Here is a 16,938-nt window from a genome sequence, read left to right as displayed (position 1 = left end):
GGTCGTGTGAAGTTATTGCTCCATTCTTAGAACAGCATAATATCTGTTTGTTGATCCTGCATGTGATCTTACTCCTGCAAACAGAGGGTAAATCTGCAAAGTATTTTTATTTTTAAAGACTCATAAGTGTTTGTCGTTCTTTTGAAGGTGACTGTGGAAGTAAACTGCTTGCGGAACAGGGACTTTGTTTGCACTTGCATAGCATCAAACTCGCCAAAGATGTGAGAAACATAACTGAGGTTACAGTCCATTTTTGATCGTGATTTTGATGATTAAAAATCCATTCCTGGCGCTTAATTAGCATAGGCCGGTCCTTTTTAGAGAAACACCATCTGGACCATCGGACAAAACAATTGGGCAACTGAGCTAAAATTCTGAAAATAGCTCCAAAAGTATTGAAAGAGGGGCACAATAGGATTTTTTGGGGGAGCTACTACCCTGTGACAAACACTGTTAACTTACGTATCCTTAAGTTGTTCATTTTTCCAGTTCGCTATTTATGGCTAATGAATATTATCCCAAGTCCTTTTGACCACTGAATGTTCTTTCTGTAGAAGTAGTCTTTCTATGCAATGTTGTGTTGTGAATTGTGAAATAACGTAGAATACACGTTAATACAACCTTGTGTCGACTAAATCGTTGTCTGTTCCACGATACTATGCTCTGATAACCTGCAGAAATTAAGGTGGGCTACCTCTGTAAATATGTTCAAATCTCGACCAAAGATTTATTTTTGCACTTTGCATTTAGTTATTACCCCCGCCATCTGGATTTTGGCCTGTTTTACTGCCGTTTCTGCCCCCTGCCCTCCTGCTTGGAGAGGGCCAAACCCTGGCCTTTGCTTAAACCCCATTAATCTCATTTTTGTGTTAAAATGAAGAGCAGAGCGCAGCAAACGTGCTGATTAAAAGTCGTTGGTGTCCAGAAAACAAGAATTCCAGTGGATGACATCTTAAAAGTGGATGTGTTGTACCTAATGAGGTCTCCAGCGAGTGTTGTGTTGTATGCAAATGTCCACCTGGGGGCAGCACTCAGCTATTGAGGAAACGTGCAAAGGAAAAGTGCTTGTGCATGCAGACTTGAGGTCATCACTGATTCATAGTGCCCAACATCCTTAAAAAAACTATCTGTATATCAAATCAATCATAACAATTATTGATCCTCATTAGCAGGAAAGATTGCGTAATAAAAATCGATCTTCCCAGACATGATGCTAATGCGGCTCGCTAATTAGCCTGCGGCGTGTGCATCACTAGACACTTGATTAGGCACAACAACTGCATTAGTCTTGTGATAACTTTTTTTCTGTGTGTGATGGGGGCTCTCATTGGGCGACCCTTGTAAACTCAAATGAAGTCTTAATGAAGTACGATGATGATCCAGGACAAATGTACAAAGGATTAAGAAGACAAAAGAAGCTCCCAAGAGGCTTGCATGGAAAAAAAACAAAACAAATCCACCAGGTCACCTACAAAACTGCGACTCCTCAGGCCAAATTGAGACAGAATGAAAATTCCATCCAAAGTCACCGAAAAACTTTAGAGTCAATGTTGGTAAGGTTTGACCTGAGGTATGTTCTTCTTTGCATTTAAAATGTTTTAAATTGATTAGCTCATTCACTGCCGTGGATGTTTATATTCAACTGGAATCCAAACGTTTACTGCCACCGACGTATATATTTGTAATATTTGTTTCAATGGGTGGGTTTGGAATAGCGTCTCTCCCATTTTGTCTGTGAAATTCAGGTTCGTGAAACACCGTAATGATTAACAGATTCCCGTAGATGGCGGCGTTGTATCGCTTTGGATTTGAGATCAGCACAGCTTTTGAGTAGAAGCTAAAGATTCGGCAGTGAATCGCTCCTCGATACGTTTCTTCGTTGTATATCTGTAAATAAAGGATAATTGTGCCTTCAAAAGTCCTTTTCTTCAAGTGCCACATAAACCAAAAGTGTCACTGTTATGCTTGACAAAAAGCTTGCTTTTGCTGATTTTTGATCAGAAACACTCTTTCTTGTGAAAGAAGAAGCGAGTGGATTGTTTCTTTTGGTAAGTGGGTTGCTTATATTGTCACACAACATAATAATATAGTATTGTGTGGATCTTGAAAAGTCAGTCCAGATAGTCTAAAACTGTTGGCAATATTGGGGACGCTGCTTTGAAAATGGCTCCCAGTGATCATGTTTACGTACATGTTTTTTTTTTTTTCATTTATTCTCACATTATCGGTTAAAAAGTAAAAGCAATCTATTTTATTATGATATTGTATTTTAGGCCACAGGGTCCGCAATTTAACTCATTTTGATTCCCAATGTTCGATAACGACCATGTGTGCTCTTGGTTTAACTCTTTTCCTCCATGACACCAACAACTTTTTAATCAGCACATTTGCTGCCCTCCGCTCTTAATTACAACGTAAAGATGCGATTAACGAGGCTTAAGCGTGAACCGGAGCTTTTGTTGGTTTGTACACAAGGTCAGACGCCTCCACGTGGGCTCTCTAGTTCGCTACGAGCACAAACAGACTGAAGGGTAGTGTACCCAATGATGTCAGGAGAACCGCAGAAGAGGTGGCAGAGACAAAGAGGGTCTGCCTCACAGTTCTGAGGACCCGGGTTCAAATCCGACTTCGCCTGTGTGGAGTTTGCATGTTCTCCCCGTGCCTGCGTGGCTTTTCTCCGGGCACTCCGGTTTCCTCCCACATCCCAAAAACATGCATGCTAGGTTGATTGACAACTCTAAATTGCCCGTAGGTGTGAACGTGAGTGCGAATGGTCGTCTGTTTGTATGTGCCCTGCGATTGGCTGGCGACCAGTTCAGGGTGTACCCCGCCTCCTGCCCGATGATAGCTGGGATAGGCTCCAGCACGCCCGCGACCCAGAAAATGGATGGATGGAATATAAAATTATAGGATTAGCTATTGCAAAATATGATGAGAAATTATCACTTATAAAAATACAAATATTCAAATGGATCATTATAGCAAATATAAATATTAAAAACATGAATATTGAAAGGAAACTTGGGGAATAACATATATATATTTTTTAACAGGGCAAACATTTTAAAATATCAGTTCAAATTTGTACCTTATTCATGAATTGGTAGATTGGATATTTTTAAATGTAATTTTTGTTTTAAGTGTTAGAATTTAATTGTTACATACTCCACCTAAAGTTGAAATGAATAATAATTTTTTTTTTTTTTTTAAAGTAGTGACCACATGTCCTTTAAAGGAGTCGTCCATCTGAAGTTGAAATTAAAACACGAATTTTGATCGAAGTCGCCATTTTCCTCGATGGCGTGCTTGAGCGTCAATGTCATCTTTGCGGACCTGGCAGGGCAGCGGCGGCGCTCCAATTAAAACGGTGAAATATGCAAATGACTTCGTGCACGTGTGTGTGTTAAGTCCATTAGTTCACGTGCGAGGGTGCGTGTATGAGCGTGAGCGTGTGTATCCTTCGCTGAGATGAAGGTTACACCATCGTCGTCGTCGTCATGGGAAACGCGTCAGCAACTGTAAAGAGTGCATCGATTGCACACACACGTACGCGCGCACACTACTGAAATGCTCTCACAACATACTGAAATATGTGTATCAGTAGTGTGCGTGAGTGTGTGTGTGTAAGTTTCAGCCATTTGTCCGCGTGTCAGTACGACGTAAGTGTGAGAGCGTTACAATTTTGATAGCATCTGTTTGAGAGCGTTTCAGTATTGTGCAAGACTGTTTCAGTTGTCCATGTGTGAGAGTGTTTCAGTAGTGTGTATGTGTGTTTCAGTAGTGTGCAAGAGTGTTTCAGTTGTCCATGTCTGAGAGCGTTACAGTAGTGTGTGTGTGTGTGTGTATTACTGTTTCAGTCGTGTGCAAGAATGTTTCAGTTGCACACGTGTGAGAGTGTTTCAGTCGTGTGTGTGTGTGTGTGTGTGTGTGTGTTTCAGTAGTGTGAAAATGTTTCAGTTGTCCATGTGTGAGCCTTTCAGTAGTGCGCGTGTATTAGTGTTTCAGTAGCGTGTGTGTTTCACATGTGTGAGAGAGTTTAAGTCGTGTTCATGTGCGTGTGTTTCAGTAGTGTGCAAGAGTGTTTCAGTTGTCCATGCGTGAGAGCGTTTCAGTGTGTTTCAGTAGTGTGCAAGAATGTTTCATTTGCACATGTGTGAGAGTGTTTCATTAGTTTGTGTGTGCGTGTGAGTGTTTCAGTTGAACATGTGTGAGAGCGTTTCAGTCGCATTCTCACGAGAGTGTTTTAGGCGTGTGTGCGATACCGCATTTGAGTAGTTTTGGTGCATGTGAGATGTTATAAGTGTGTGTGATTGTGTGTGTGTGTGTGTGTGAGCGTTTCGTTCGCGTGCACGAGTGTTGGAGGCAATATTTTGCTGGAATCAAATTTTGCTTGAGCCTAATTTAAAATGAGCGACAGTGCCACCCAGTGGCCATGTTTTTTTCGTCTAAAGAGTAAGAAACGTTTTTATGTCTATGTGAGCGCGTTGGCATTGATTCTTAATAAATGTTGAATGTGGATATCGTCGGCCTTTATTAGTTAGGGAGGAAAGACTGACGAAGCGTTTCAGTTGTATTTGAGAGCATTTCAGTTGTGTTTATGTAAACATTTTGGTTGTGTGTGAGTGTAATGATAGATGTGTGCTGTGTTAGCATTTAGCACTTTTATGACTTGAGTGGTGTCATCACCTGTTAATGGAAGAAAACAAGCATTTTCACTCTCGTTTAGCCTCCTGAGAGCACTTTGACGTGACACTTTTTATTTTTCATGTGAGAACCAGTAAAAAGGGGTTATGCTAAGCGGCTAATGCTAACACTGAGTTCCCATTGAATTTGAATGTGAAAACGCCCGTGATGTGGACACTGCAAAATCTTGTACTCGATCATCTCGTTAAGGTCGATTTTTGACTCGAACATCACTTTAATGGCATATTTACAAAGCATATTTACAAACGAGCATGCGGGAGTAAAAGTCCACTTGTCTTGTTTTCTTTTTTTGTCACATGCTAATTGTTTCTCTCTTGAAAGCATAACTATTGCCATGTTCATAATTGTTGATGTTGTAAGGCAGGCTGTACAAACGTGATGGATTTGTTGGCTTTTGATCTTAAATATATTTGCCACCTACATCTCAGCTTCTGTGCTACAGACAAAGCCTGACAAAGCAAGGTTATTATTATTATGAATACACGTCACGGGAGGAGTGGGAGGGGCTTAATTGCAGCTACATTAGACAGATTTATTAACGTGCACACAAAATGCTAATTTGTGGCCACAAAACACTAATTCGTGCCAATGAATTAGGAACAGTGCAACCCAGGACAGAGCCCTCCCGCAAGCAACCGGAATGAAGCTCCTCCCCTCGCTTCAACATAGTTCCTTGGCACCAGTATGCCACAATATTGCGTCAAAGCAATACTTTAGAATTCTTCGGCCTGAACCCAAAGTCAGTGAATAGGCAAATTAGTTTTGAGCAAATAATGGAGGATAGGTTGCAAAATAAAATAAAAAAAATCTGCCATTAGGCAGCGTCGCGAGTAATAAATCGTATTCCGTGCGCATATCATCATCATTCCTCGACTGCTGCTGGGTCAGCAAATCAAGTGCACCTTCTTTGAACATTGCCGTTTGTTATGCTCCATTTGCTGACCCGGACCTCCAAGTTGTTCATGGCTATATTTTTGCGGCCTCAATTTGTCGTATTATTGGCACCATTTTGTGGCCACAAATAAGTATTCTGTGAGCATGTAATATTTATTTGCCCTCAAAAATTTATATTGTGGCCACAAATTACAATTTTGTGCACAATGTGATGCCTGTTTCATAACTAAAAATGTGTATTTCATTCGCCCGTTTTACCTGTTTTGTGCCCTCAAAATGGTCTGTCACCATTATTTGTTATATTGTGGCCTTAAATGACAGTTTTGTGACCACAATTGCATTTCCTACGCACGCCGTACCAATTGTGTGACCACAAATGAGTATATTGTGGCCACAAAATATAAATTTGAAGCCAGAACTTCATATTTTGTGGCCACAATTATTTCGAACGGACGTTAAACCCATTTTGTGGCCCCAAACTGGTATATTGTGACCAAGATTTAGTACTGTAATCTCGTTTATCCCGGGGGCTAGGTGCCACACCACCCCGCAATAGGTGAAATGTGGAAGTAGCGACCACATTTTTAAAAAACTTTATACAAATTTTATAGCCATTATGAACCTCCCCAGATAAATTAATCTTGCCCACTCCTAACCCATACCATCCTCTTGTAAACACTTTTTGTATTCTTACCTTTTAATCTCTTTAACATACAGTAGTACACTATGTACATTTTATTCCTTATGTTTTAAGTATTTCTATTCTTTTTTTTTACAGTTTTGTTTAGGCTAGGAAGCGTTTATTTTACCGTTAAAAATCACAACATCTACTCAATTTCATTATATGGCAGCATATGTGTGATATGAGTATGGGGGGGGGGGGAAACAATCTGCATTGCACTAAATCCGAACATTAGCTGCACTGTATTTTGTGGGTTTAAATTAGTATTTTGTTGCCACAATTTAGTCTTTTGTGGAGATAATTTGTATTGTTAGCATGTTGTACCTATTTTATGGTCACAATTAGCATTTCATGCACACATTATTGTCATTTTGTGACCCCAATTTAGTATTTTGTTTGCATGTTACAGTATACGCATTTCATGGCCAGAAATGATAGTACAGTAGTATAAAGTATTAGTGAAGACTGTCAGTCTTCAGTCTTTGGCTGTGCGAGAAGGTTTTTGCGGTTTTGGCAGTCAGACGGCCACATTGGCGAGCCGCGGGTCCGAGTCCTGCTCGTAGCGGTAGTGGTAGATCTCCATCTGGTCCCGGCAGGCCTCGCGGATGTTTGTGACCCAGCGCTTGATACCGCCCCGGTTCAGGTACAGTACCATGAGGAACACCAGTCCGATCAGGGCCAGCACAATGCCCAGGAACACGTAGGAGACCGCCTCCAGGTTCTCGTTCAGACAGTCCACGTCTTCGGCGCGCAGCCGCTCCACCGGGACCCCGCGCCGGGCCTCGGGTTCGGCGCAGCGCAGCAGCGAGGCGTCGGCGCACTGCGAGCCGTTCTTCAGCCACCAGTAGAACACCTCTAGCTCGCACGTGCAGCGGAACGGGTTCTGCGCCAGGTAGACCCGGACGCGCCTGTGTTGCTCCAGGCTGCTCGTGTTCTCCCGGCCCAGACTCTGGATGGAGTTGTTGACCAGAACCAGCTGGTGCAGGTGCCTGAACGCGTCCAGCCCGGTCAGGGGGACGCTCCTGAGCCGGTTCCCCGCCAGCTCCAGCCGGTGGAGGCTGCGCAGGTCGCCGGCGGCGAGCGCGGCCGAGAGCTGCGAGGCCGCCTCGGGCACGATGGACTCGTTGAGACATAGAGTGCGGAGTTCCCACAGGCCCTTGAACGCACCGTCGGACATGCGCTCCACGCGGTTGTGGCTCAGGTCGAGCACGCGCAGGTGCGGGAATCCCGCGAAGGCGTCCGACTGGACCGCGCTGATCATGTTGGCGGAGAGAGACAGCGTGCCCGCCGCGTCCAACGCGCTGCCGTTGGCCGTGAACGCACCGCGCCGCAGCGTCGTCACGTTCCTGCCGTGCAGGATCAGCGTGGACGTCCACGCCGGGACGCGCGCCGGCGCACCCGACGCTGCGCTGTCGCGGCCGCAGCTCACCGTGCCGGAGTCCCGGGTGCACGCGCACGCCGGCGGGCACGCGTCTTCCGCGCACGCCACGAAGGCTGCCCAGCCGCACCACCACCACCACCACCGCCGCCGCACGCAGGCGCGCGTCCGCATCTCTGCTCTCGTGTGAGCGTCCGCGCGCCGAGCGTCGGCACTTATCTGCTCCCTCGTGCACGCGCACCCCGCCACCCCAGCTCCTCATCAGCGCGTGCGTGTCGCCTTCACGGGGGCACGGCACACGGGAGACGTGCACGCGCGTGCCCACAGCAGGTCTTGTAGACTGCGCGCCCGACCTCATTTTCAGGTTAACTTGCAAAATGCGGGGCTGTTTGTTGCTCAAAGTTGCCCAACGACGTCGCAGCGCGTGTGCTGACGTCGCAGCGTAATTACGTAGAGCAAACCGTCAATCACTCTTTTGTTGACAACAAATGTTCCCTTTGTCAAACTGAACCTAAAAGTGCCTCGTTTGTTTTATGGCTGCTCGATTAATGCTACATTCTGGGAAGAACGAAATGCCTTGCAAAACCAAATGGATTATTACATCTGTCGAGGGGAAAAATGTCACTCTTTGAGTCAAAAGATTAAAAAAAACTAACAAAAAAACTTATTCACTTTTATATTTTGTTTGGGAAGTTTCACAATCCCAAATCAAAGTTTGCCTTCGTGTTTTATTTATTTCATTTATTAGTTTTAAATAAAGCTATTGGTCGATTTATGAATTTGCTGTTTCCGATTTTATGTTGTTCATTTGAGCTCTGATGGGGGGGGGGGAATTAAAATAAATCATGGGTTACTCACAAGTTGCTCAGTACTTTTTTCACTTATTATTCACTTATTTATTCTTGGATAATTATTTGGACTACCTTTACTTGAGTCATAGTATTCTAAAAGTATTCAGTACTCTACCCACCTCTGGTAAGTAAGAATTATATTGAGATTAAATTGTTGATCATGACATGTTTCAATTTGTAAACCTGATACTGTATTAAGGTTTGTTTTATTCATATTTTAACTGCAGTGACCCCCCCCCTCCCCAGTTTATCGCGGATTGTATGTTCAAATGTGACTTAGACATTTTCCATTTTTATTCACCACGACAAAACAGTTCCCAGGTGTTGTTTCATGCTTTCGTCAGTACTCCAAGGATCAGCAATTTTATTTATTAATTTTTTAAAATTTTTTATTTTGAATTCCAGCGAGCGCCCACAGAGATTCAACTGCACGATCCCGTGCCGCATTTCATCACCAAACACCGAAATACTGTACAATTGTCAGTTAATTTAACGACTTGACATGGGAGATACAGCAAACTCGACTTGCTGAATTTCTTTATTCCCCCTCCCTCAGTAATTTGGGACTTGCTTGAAACTTGAAATCCAGTTCTGACTTCCTCGCCCCACCTTTGCTTGTGAATGACTGAGCAATTCAGGGAAGCTCCTTTTCTACCCAATCATGGCACCCACCCGTGCCCAATGAGCCTGTTCACCTGTGGGATGTTCCAAACCGGTGTTCGATGACCAGCCCTCAACTTTCTCAGTCTTTTTTTTCCCTTCTTTTTAGATAACGAACGATGCTGACGAAAATCATCGTTCGTTACCCAAAAATTTGACACCCTTAACAAAGACGTTGTTGTAACGCTTAATGCCACCTGAAACATTGCCTGCACAGATTTGAGCATTTCTATTGGTATGTCGTCTGTGTCGTCCGATGGCAAAACTTGAGATCCGAGAAGCTTTTCTACCTTGGAGCTTTACTGTCGTATTCACGAGAGGACGGAAGGAACAACAAGCTTCGGCTGACTTTTGACTTTATTTACCTTGTTGCTGCAGAGATTCCACAAAGATTAGCATCCAATTATTGTCTGACAACAACCACAACCATTTCATTGTCTTTGTGAGTCCCCCCCCCCCCCCCCCCCCCCCCAAAAAAAAAGAGACAAAAAAAGGTGAAATGACACCTTAATTTTGTTCGGCAAGTACATTGTCTACACACCCCTGTTTGAAAGCCAGGACCGTAACAGGATGTTCAAAATCCATGGGGGAAAAAGTATTATACTGGTCTTTAAAAAAAAAATAATAATAAATTGGGGGGGCTTGGTTTGCTGTCTATAATTTTGAACAGTTCCAAATGTCACTGTGTCGATTTAAAAAAAAAAAAAAAAACTTTACACCTCTGTGAGAAAGCTAAAACTGTCAGGAAAAGCCTACTGGAACATCTGAACTTCATTTGGGCTTAATCGGAGGCACTTTAAATGGTGGCAGGACTCCCATTTAAAGTTACTGTAATTGTGATCTAGCGAGCAAGGGTTCTCAAAGTGTGGTGTGCTTCCTCTTGTGGTACACAGATGGATCACTGCCTCGGTACAGTTCAGTTGTATTTAAATTTGCTTTTAATCTTTAGGAAATGTGTAACTTTTATTTTGGCACAACTTACTGTTATGTGCAATCCTCTTTAAATGTATTATTATTTTTTATACTTTTTAAAATTGTTCCTAATATTTAAAAACGGTGTTAATATTCATGATTAAAACATTTTTGAGTAATAAAACCTCACTGGCCAACTGCGCTACTATATTTTGATGTTTGTCATGACTGGGATACTTGGAAGGATTTTTTTTGTGTATTTGACAACCACTGTTACGGACAATTGTATTTTGTGTGGCAATAGAATTTTATATATATATATATATATATATTTTGTGCATGTACGGGGTGGATGTAGTGTTGGCGTGGGGTCTCGGTCCACTGTGTACACACACAAGGTCGTGTGGAGTAAGATAAGGACGTGCGTTGGTGTGTCTGGATGCTTGCGATAAGCTCCATAAAACACCATCGAGCGCCGTAAAGCCTGTGGCGTGACGGCACCTCGTTGTGCCGTGTCCAAACACACAAGGACCACCTCTCGGGGTCTCAGCTGATTTAGTAGCCCCCGCCCGCGTCATCACTGCGGCCTGCAACTTGACGCTCGGCCGCTTCATTGATTTCCTCAGCAAAGGCTGCCGGGTAACAGCCGTGACCTTGGCCGTGATGTCTGGAGGCGCTGGTCCACTTTTGCTGGCTAAGCGCCATATTCTCACGTTTGCGTGCAAGTCGTTTATCGCGTGCTTTTCGTTGACGTGTATTCTCCCGTCGAGACTTCTGATACATCCACCTAAACTGGGAATGAACGCAGAAACTGCAAAGAGGCGTGATTATGGAAATTAGGATTTCTTTTGCCATTGAAGTCTTTGCAAAAGATAAAACTTTACACTCACACTTTAAAACCTTTGCCGCCATTTTACGGCATCTGTCGACAATTACAAACATTTTGGTGGGCATCAATTCCGCACAAATTTGTGCCAGGGTTCGGTCCCTATCGCTGTATACCTTTTCATAATTCTACTTTATAATCCGTGGTATACCTGTATCGTTATTCCCTATATTTATTACCATACTCTATATTATTACGATATCTTGTTATACTTCAGAGCATTATTCTTTATTTATAGGTAGGTCATATTACTGTACATCATTATACCTTATATTCATTACATACATTGCTTATTATACCTTATCATGATCATTAGTATACCATATATCATGAGTATACTGTACCTTCAAATCATTATTATGCCATAAGTAATTATTACTGCTTCATTATCTCATAATTAAACCTTTTATTAACTTCATAGTAATTTTTCCTTGGATCATTATGCCCCATCCTTATTTTAAATAATTTGAAATATTCCATGGGATATTTTATTTATTGGGCACTGATGATGAAGTTAATTTTAGCTCCACATCCTTTAAAAAAAAAAAAAAAAAAGTGTCATGCTAATAAATTGTAGATCTGCTTCTCCTCGTCGATCTCCGCAAATGTTCCTTCACTAATGGCCGAGTATTTTCAGCAACGTGAACGATGCGCTGCCCGTCGTACTTCATCACACTATACAGGCCTGCGACATTGCCGGCGTCGGCGCGGGGCGTTCAAGGACGCTCGGCGTGGCTGTGGTGTCACATCTAAACACGTTCCTGTATGCCACCGCCACGTTGCGGGACAACGACAAGTACCGCTGAGTTCAGCCTAATGACGAGCGGCGCGCCGACTAGGTATTGATTGACATGTCGCATTAGCATTCAGTCATGGTTAGCCTTTAGCATGGTTTAGCATAAATGAACTTGTCAATCAATCAGTGACATCAGAAACAAGCTAACAACCGTTCGCTGTGTATAGGGCTCTATACATATATATTCAGCCCGATAATAGCGTTTTGCATTACATTATGGCATTAAGCTAGTTGACTTAAAGTGAAATTAAATGGTTTGGAACAGTTTGGTGTTTCAATACGCAATGTTTGTTTTTTTCGGTTTTATAGTAAACTTCAACTGGGAGTGATAAATGTATTTATATGGTCTCAATATCTTCGATTTTTGGTTACTGCCGGTAGGTGTGGAACATATATAAACGGGGGTTCACCGTCCATCCGAATTAGTCAGCGCTAGTAAATAAAACAAGGCGTTTTCTTGCTACTGCCCGGCGCGAAGCAGTTGGAGTGGAAGGAAAAATCCTCGCTCAATCTGCACTTTGGAACTCGATCCGGTTCCAGGCGTCGTCTAAAAGCGATCGGCCGCCGTCTCCGGTCTCGCGCTGACTGGGCCGCGTGTCACCGATACGTTTGTGCAACCCCGCCGCCGCATCGGCGTTTTGTCATCAGAGCCGCTGAGAGAAACTAAGGGCTAAGAGGGCACCCCAGAATGGAGGACTTTGTACAGGCAGCAACAAAAATGTGACATCTCCATTTTTTTTTTTTTTTTTTTTGTGAATTTGTTTTTTAAAATTGATTACTGGTTCCGCGTTGAAGCTAATAAAGTGGTTATTTGAGATACAAATTTAATTGTAATTTCAAACACTCAAATCGTAATTCACCTTTCCCCATTGAAATGAATGGAAATATTAATCCCTTCTAGCCTTCTCCCCAAAAATAGCAAAAAAAAAATTTCTTTTAATGAAGAAAAATTGTACTCTAATATTATACTTTATAAAAAAAAATTATATACAGTAATGTCATTAAACAGTTAAAAAGAACTAAACAGTTGTCCCATTTCAATTGAGTGCTGCTGTTTCTGGTGTGTGCCCGCCTTGACAACCTCAGGATAGTATAAGACAGACAGATGGATTGAGATGTCTCAGCTCAGCAGTACGGCACTAATAATAGTCATTCTGCGCAGAGGATAAAGAATATACGACGGAGAGTAGTGTCATCATGCCTGTCTGCGTCTTGCTACACTGTTTGTCATTAGTCGGTCTCTAGTTGGTTTTGGAAATCAAACCTTCATTTTTGCTGAGATTGATGCAGTCATTGTTTGGTTTTGCAGACTTAGGAAATGTAACATCGAACAACGCCGTTTGTCAAAATGGCGCACGACACCTTTTGTGTTTGAACTCTTCAATTGCTCGGTCGTCTACAGAACTTTCAAGTCTGCAAAGCGTATGGGGATGATTTAAAAAGAATCTTCAAGACTTATGAAGCCTCAACGTGACGCGGCTCTTCATAAACGTTCTTCATCCCGCCTGGTGAGATGGGATTTTAACTTTTTATGACGTTCGGAATATTTTCAGCCGAGAGAGATGGAAAATGGAATATTAGATGACGGTCACGACATTATGTATGGAGGCATTATTAAACGGTAGGACAGGACACTAGAGACATGCATGAAGCTTCTGGAATTTTGGGGTCATTGTTGGCAAAATGTTTCGATGGACGACTCCAAGTGGGCATTAGCTAAGAGCTATTGGCCGCGTTTGCCCCGGCGTCCACCCAGATGACTTATTGATGGTGGACGGACAGGCGACACCGTCTCCTGCAGATCCATTTCGAATCCCCGCAAACGCGGCGCCCCTCCCCACCCCACCCATCCTCCATCTTCCTTTCCTTCACCCGCCTTCCCCCGGGAGGCGGTGACGGGTCGTCCGCGTGGTCGTCCGCTCATGCCTTATTCATGCCATATGTTAAGAAGAAGCCGCCGGTGGATACGCGGGGCAGTCGGCTTGAACAAATGGGACGCGATCATCTGTATGATGACGACAAATATCAAATAATCATCATTGCGTGAGCTTTTTGCAAAATCCCAATGGCTGCCGTACAAACATGCAATTGTTTACCTCTGTGAAAACACAATTATTTGCATCGTGATCACAAATCTCCCAATTGTTTACCTCTGTGATCACAAGCATACCGTTGTTGATCCTGTGGTCACACGCAAACAATTGTTACTCAATAATTCAATTATCTCATTATTGCAAACATGCAGTCGTTACATAATTATACACGTTGCAATCACAATCGCATACTTTTGTCTACCTTGTGAACAAGAGCACACAATAGTTTACCACGTGATCGCGAACATTTCTCAATAAAATATTGAAAATATACCTTTTTTTTTTTACTTTTTTCGAGAAAATCTTTTTTTTTCTTTCAATTATCCAACATTTCTGGAAAATGTAGTTTTATCTTAAGTATCCATCTTTAAAAATATATATAAAAATCAACTTCTTTGAAAATAATATAATATAAAAAATATAATTTCCCCAAAATATATATATTTTTTTCCCCTTTATGAATGAATATTTTATGTAAATATTCCAATAAATGTCTGCTAAAATATAACCCCCACCCCTGTCAAATAGACACCACAGGACTGCTGATGGTGCACATTTAATAGAAAAAGAAACAAACATCCCCCAGGGCACTTTTCTTCTTCATATTTATTTATTTTTCTTGTCAGAGGGTCACCTTTTGTTATTGTTTTTTCCTCCCTCCAGGGAGCATTAGCGACAATATCTTTCCTGGTGTGGAGCCGAGCAATAAGCGTAAATGGAGCAGCGGTGAGTGCACGCGTGTCAAAATGAAAAAGATTTGCTGAGTCACAAGGTGAGCGCCCGAGGCCCAGCTGGACCAGTCGCCGTCAGTCACATGTAGCCAATCACGTGCCGCCGCCACGGCGACGTAAGTGCGTCTATTGTCCTCTTCGCCCAAGAGGAAGAAACATTTTGTGAAGCGTGTGTCACATTTTTTTGGACGCTGTTAAACACGCAATTCTTTAGTTGGTTGAAACCGTGTAGGAGAATAACCTTGAGCCACATGCTGCTTCACCTCTGCTACCTGACCGCATGTAGCAGCCTTCAAACGAAAGGCTTGTCAAAGTCAAATGATGAAGTGTACGTAGTGTGAGCGTGTGTAGCATCCGTTTGCGTGCGTGTGTGCGGTCTTTCCTCGCGTTTTCATCACAATGATGGACGAGCGTGTCAGTTAGTCCCGGGCCGTCCGTCACGTCAGTGCGTTCACGCCCGACATCCATCAGGAGATTCTGGAGCGTGTTGGGAGGGAAGGTCGTCACCTTTTCCAAAATTTCTGGGATTAATGTTTTAAAAAAAAAAAAAAAAAAAAGGAAGAGACGACATTTAAATGGAAAATTCATCAAGCTCAAAGCTTTTTTGGATGCGGAAAACCACATTAATTATCCTCGAAGATGATGAATGTGGAGGTTAAAGGATATATTATGTTTTTGGACCAGAAAACACAAAGTCCAAGGCCAGGATGTCTGTAAAAACGCTATGATTTTAAACACTTGATCAAAAAAATACTGACCCAAGAAAACCCTTGAAAATAAAGAATTTGAAGGTTTCATGTTGAAACTCTTAACTGTCGAGGTGATGTTTAAGACGGAAATTCGTTCCAATCTTTTTGGATGAGAAAAACACAAATTCCAAGGCCCGGACAGACCGAATAAATCTTGTGCGCTATGATTTTGAGCACTTGATTCAAAATTCGGACCCATTAAAAACCCTTGAAATATAGAAAATTAAAGGTTTGTTTAAAGACCACATTTAGAATTAAAATTCCTCAATATTGAAGCTTTATTGGAAGAGAAAAACTAATTCTGAAGCCGGGATGTTAGTATAAATCGTGTTCTCTATGATTTTAAGCACTTGATCAAAAATTCCGACCCATTAAAAAAAAAAAGAGGTCTGAGACATTTTTGATAGAAAATTCCTTGAGCTCATAGCGTAATTGACACAAATTCACATTTTAATCAGTCATCCAAATCTTAGGAAACCTTTATTCTCATTAACGGATGCTGGACTGTTTCCTAACGGGACCATCTTCCTCCTAAAAGAGCAAGAAGCATTTGAGAGGGAAGCTGCCCGGTGACGCGTCCGCCAGGAGTCATTCCCGCTCTCAAGCGTGTAATTACACAAGGCTTTTGGAGGTCGACTGCTGCCACCTAAAGGTCACGCGACCATCGTTACGCAGAGGCTTGGCGCCGGGCGCCAGGAAGCTAGCTGTCAGCCGAGTGGCAAATTGGAATTATTCGCGGAGAAAGTAGGAAGCCCGTGGGTCATATGCTAATGCGAGTGTGTGTTGGGGGGTTAAAAAAAAAAAAAAATAATCATAAAAGAAAAAAACTTGGGCTCAGCTTTTTAGTCACAAAATCATTGTTTTATTTCGAAAACTAAACTGGAAAGACTGCAACTCGGTCCAGTCCTTGAGGATTTATGGCACTGACGAGTGCAAAAGAGACCCGGCCGGGATTCTACCTGCGGCCAACGTACGGTGAGGGATTCTGGTTAAAGTAAGCCATTTTCAACTAAACCTGAAAAACCTTTCTATACGGCAATGCATAGTCTCTAACCGGTTCAATAGGTTAGTTTTTAAATAATCAAGTTGGATTTTTTTATTATTTTTTATTTGTTGGACTCATTTTTTTGGACTAGTACAAGCAGTAACCATTCGATGGTCATTCGTTACTGTCAATACGAATAACGATCGGGGTTTTAGGATGCAAGTCTGACCACTAGCGCAAACAATCCTCCAGAGAGAGAGGTTTTTTTTTAAGTCACATTTCTGAAACATTTTTTTGCAATTTTTGTTTAAGAAATTATTTGGTTGAACCGCCCACTTACACGTTTTAAGGTAGGGGTTCAAACAAATGTATATTTTTGTAAGAATGTTTTTATTTATTTTTTTTGCAAGAAAAAAAATTATAAAAAAAATACACCTAAGACAAAATTTGATTAAGAAACAAAATTTGACTGAGGAAAAAAATATTTGTTTACTTTCAAGGAAAACTAGTATTGAGATTTTTTGGGGGGGAGGGTGGAATTATTTTTTTGGGCAATAAATTACATATCTAAAAAGACGCTCACGGGGTCAAGCAGCTGGTCATGTGTAATACAAAGA

At 42.3% G+C, this 16,938-nt stretch overlaps 1 protein-coding gene across 1 annotated transcript; it reads right to left on the bottom strand.

The window, feature by feature from the left end:
* Window positions 1-4,773: 4,773 nt before the first annotated feature.
* Window positions 4,774-7,832, bottom strand: waif2 (Wnt-activated inhibitory factor 2). The gene has a single exon (XM_061703233.1). It carries the CDS (start codon window positions 7,830-7,832, stop codon window positions 6,798-6,800), a length of 1,035 nt encoding a protein of 344 aa, XP_061559217.1. The 3' UTR covers window positions 4,774-6,797.
* Window positions 7,833-16,938: the final 9,106 nt, after the last annotated feature.

Source organism: Phycodurus eques, chromosome 17, assembly GCF_024500275.1.
Source record: "Phycodurus eques isolate BA_2022a chromosome 17, UOR_Pequ_1.1, whole genome shotgun sequence".
Lineage (NCBI taxonomy): Eukaryota > Metazoa > Chordata > Actinopteri > Syngnathiformes > Syngnathidae > Phycodurus > Phycodurus eques.
This window is presented reverse-complemented; position numbering and strand designations above follow the sequence as displayed.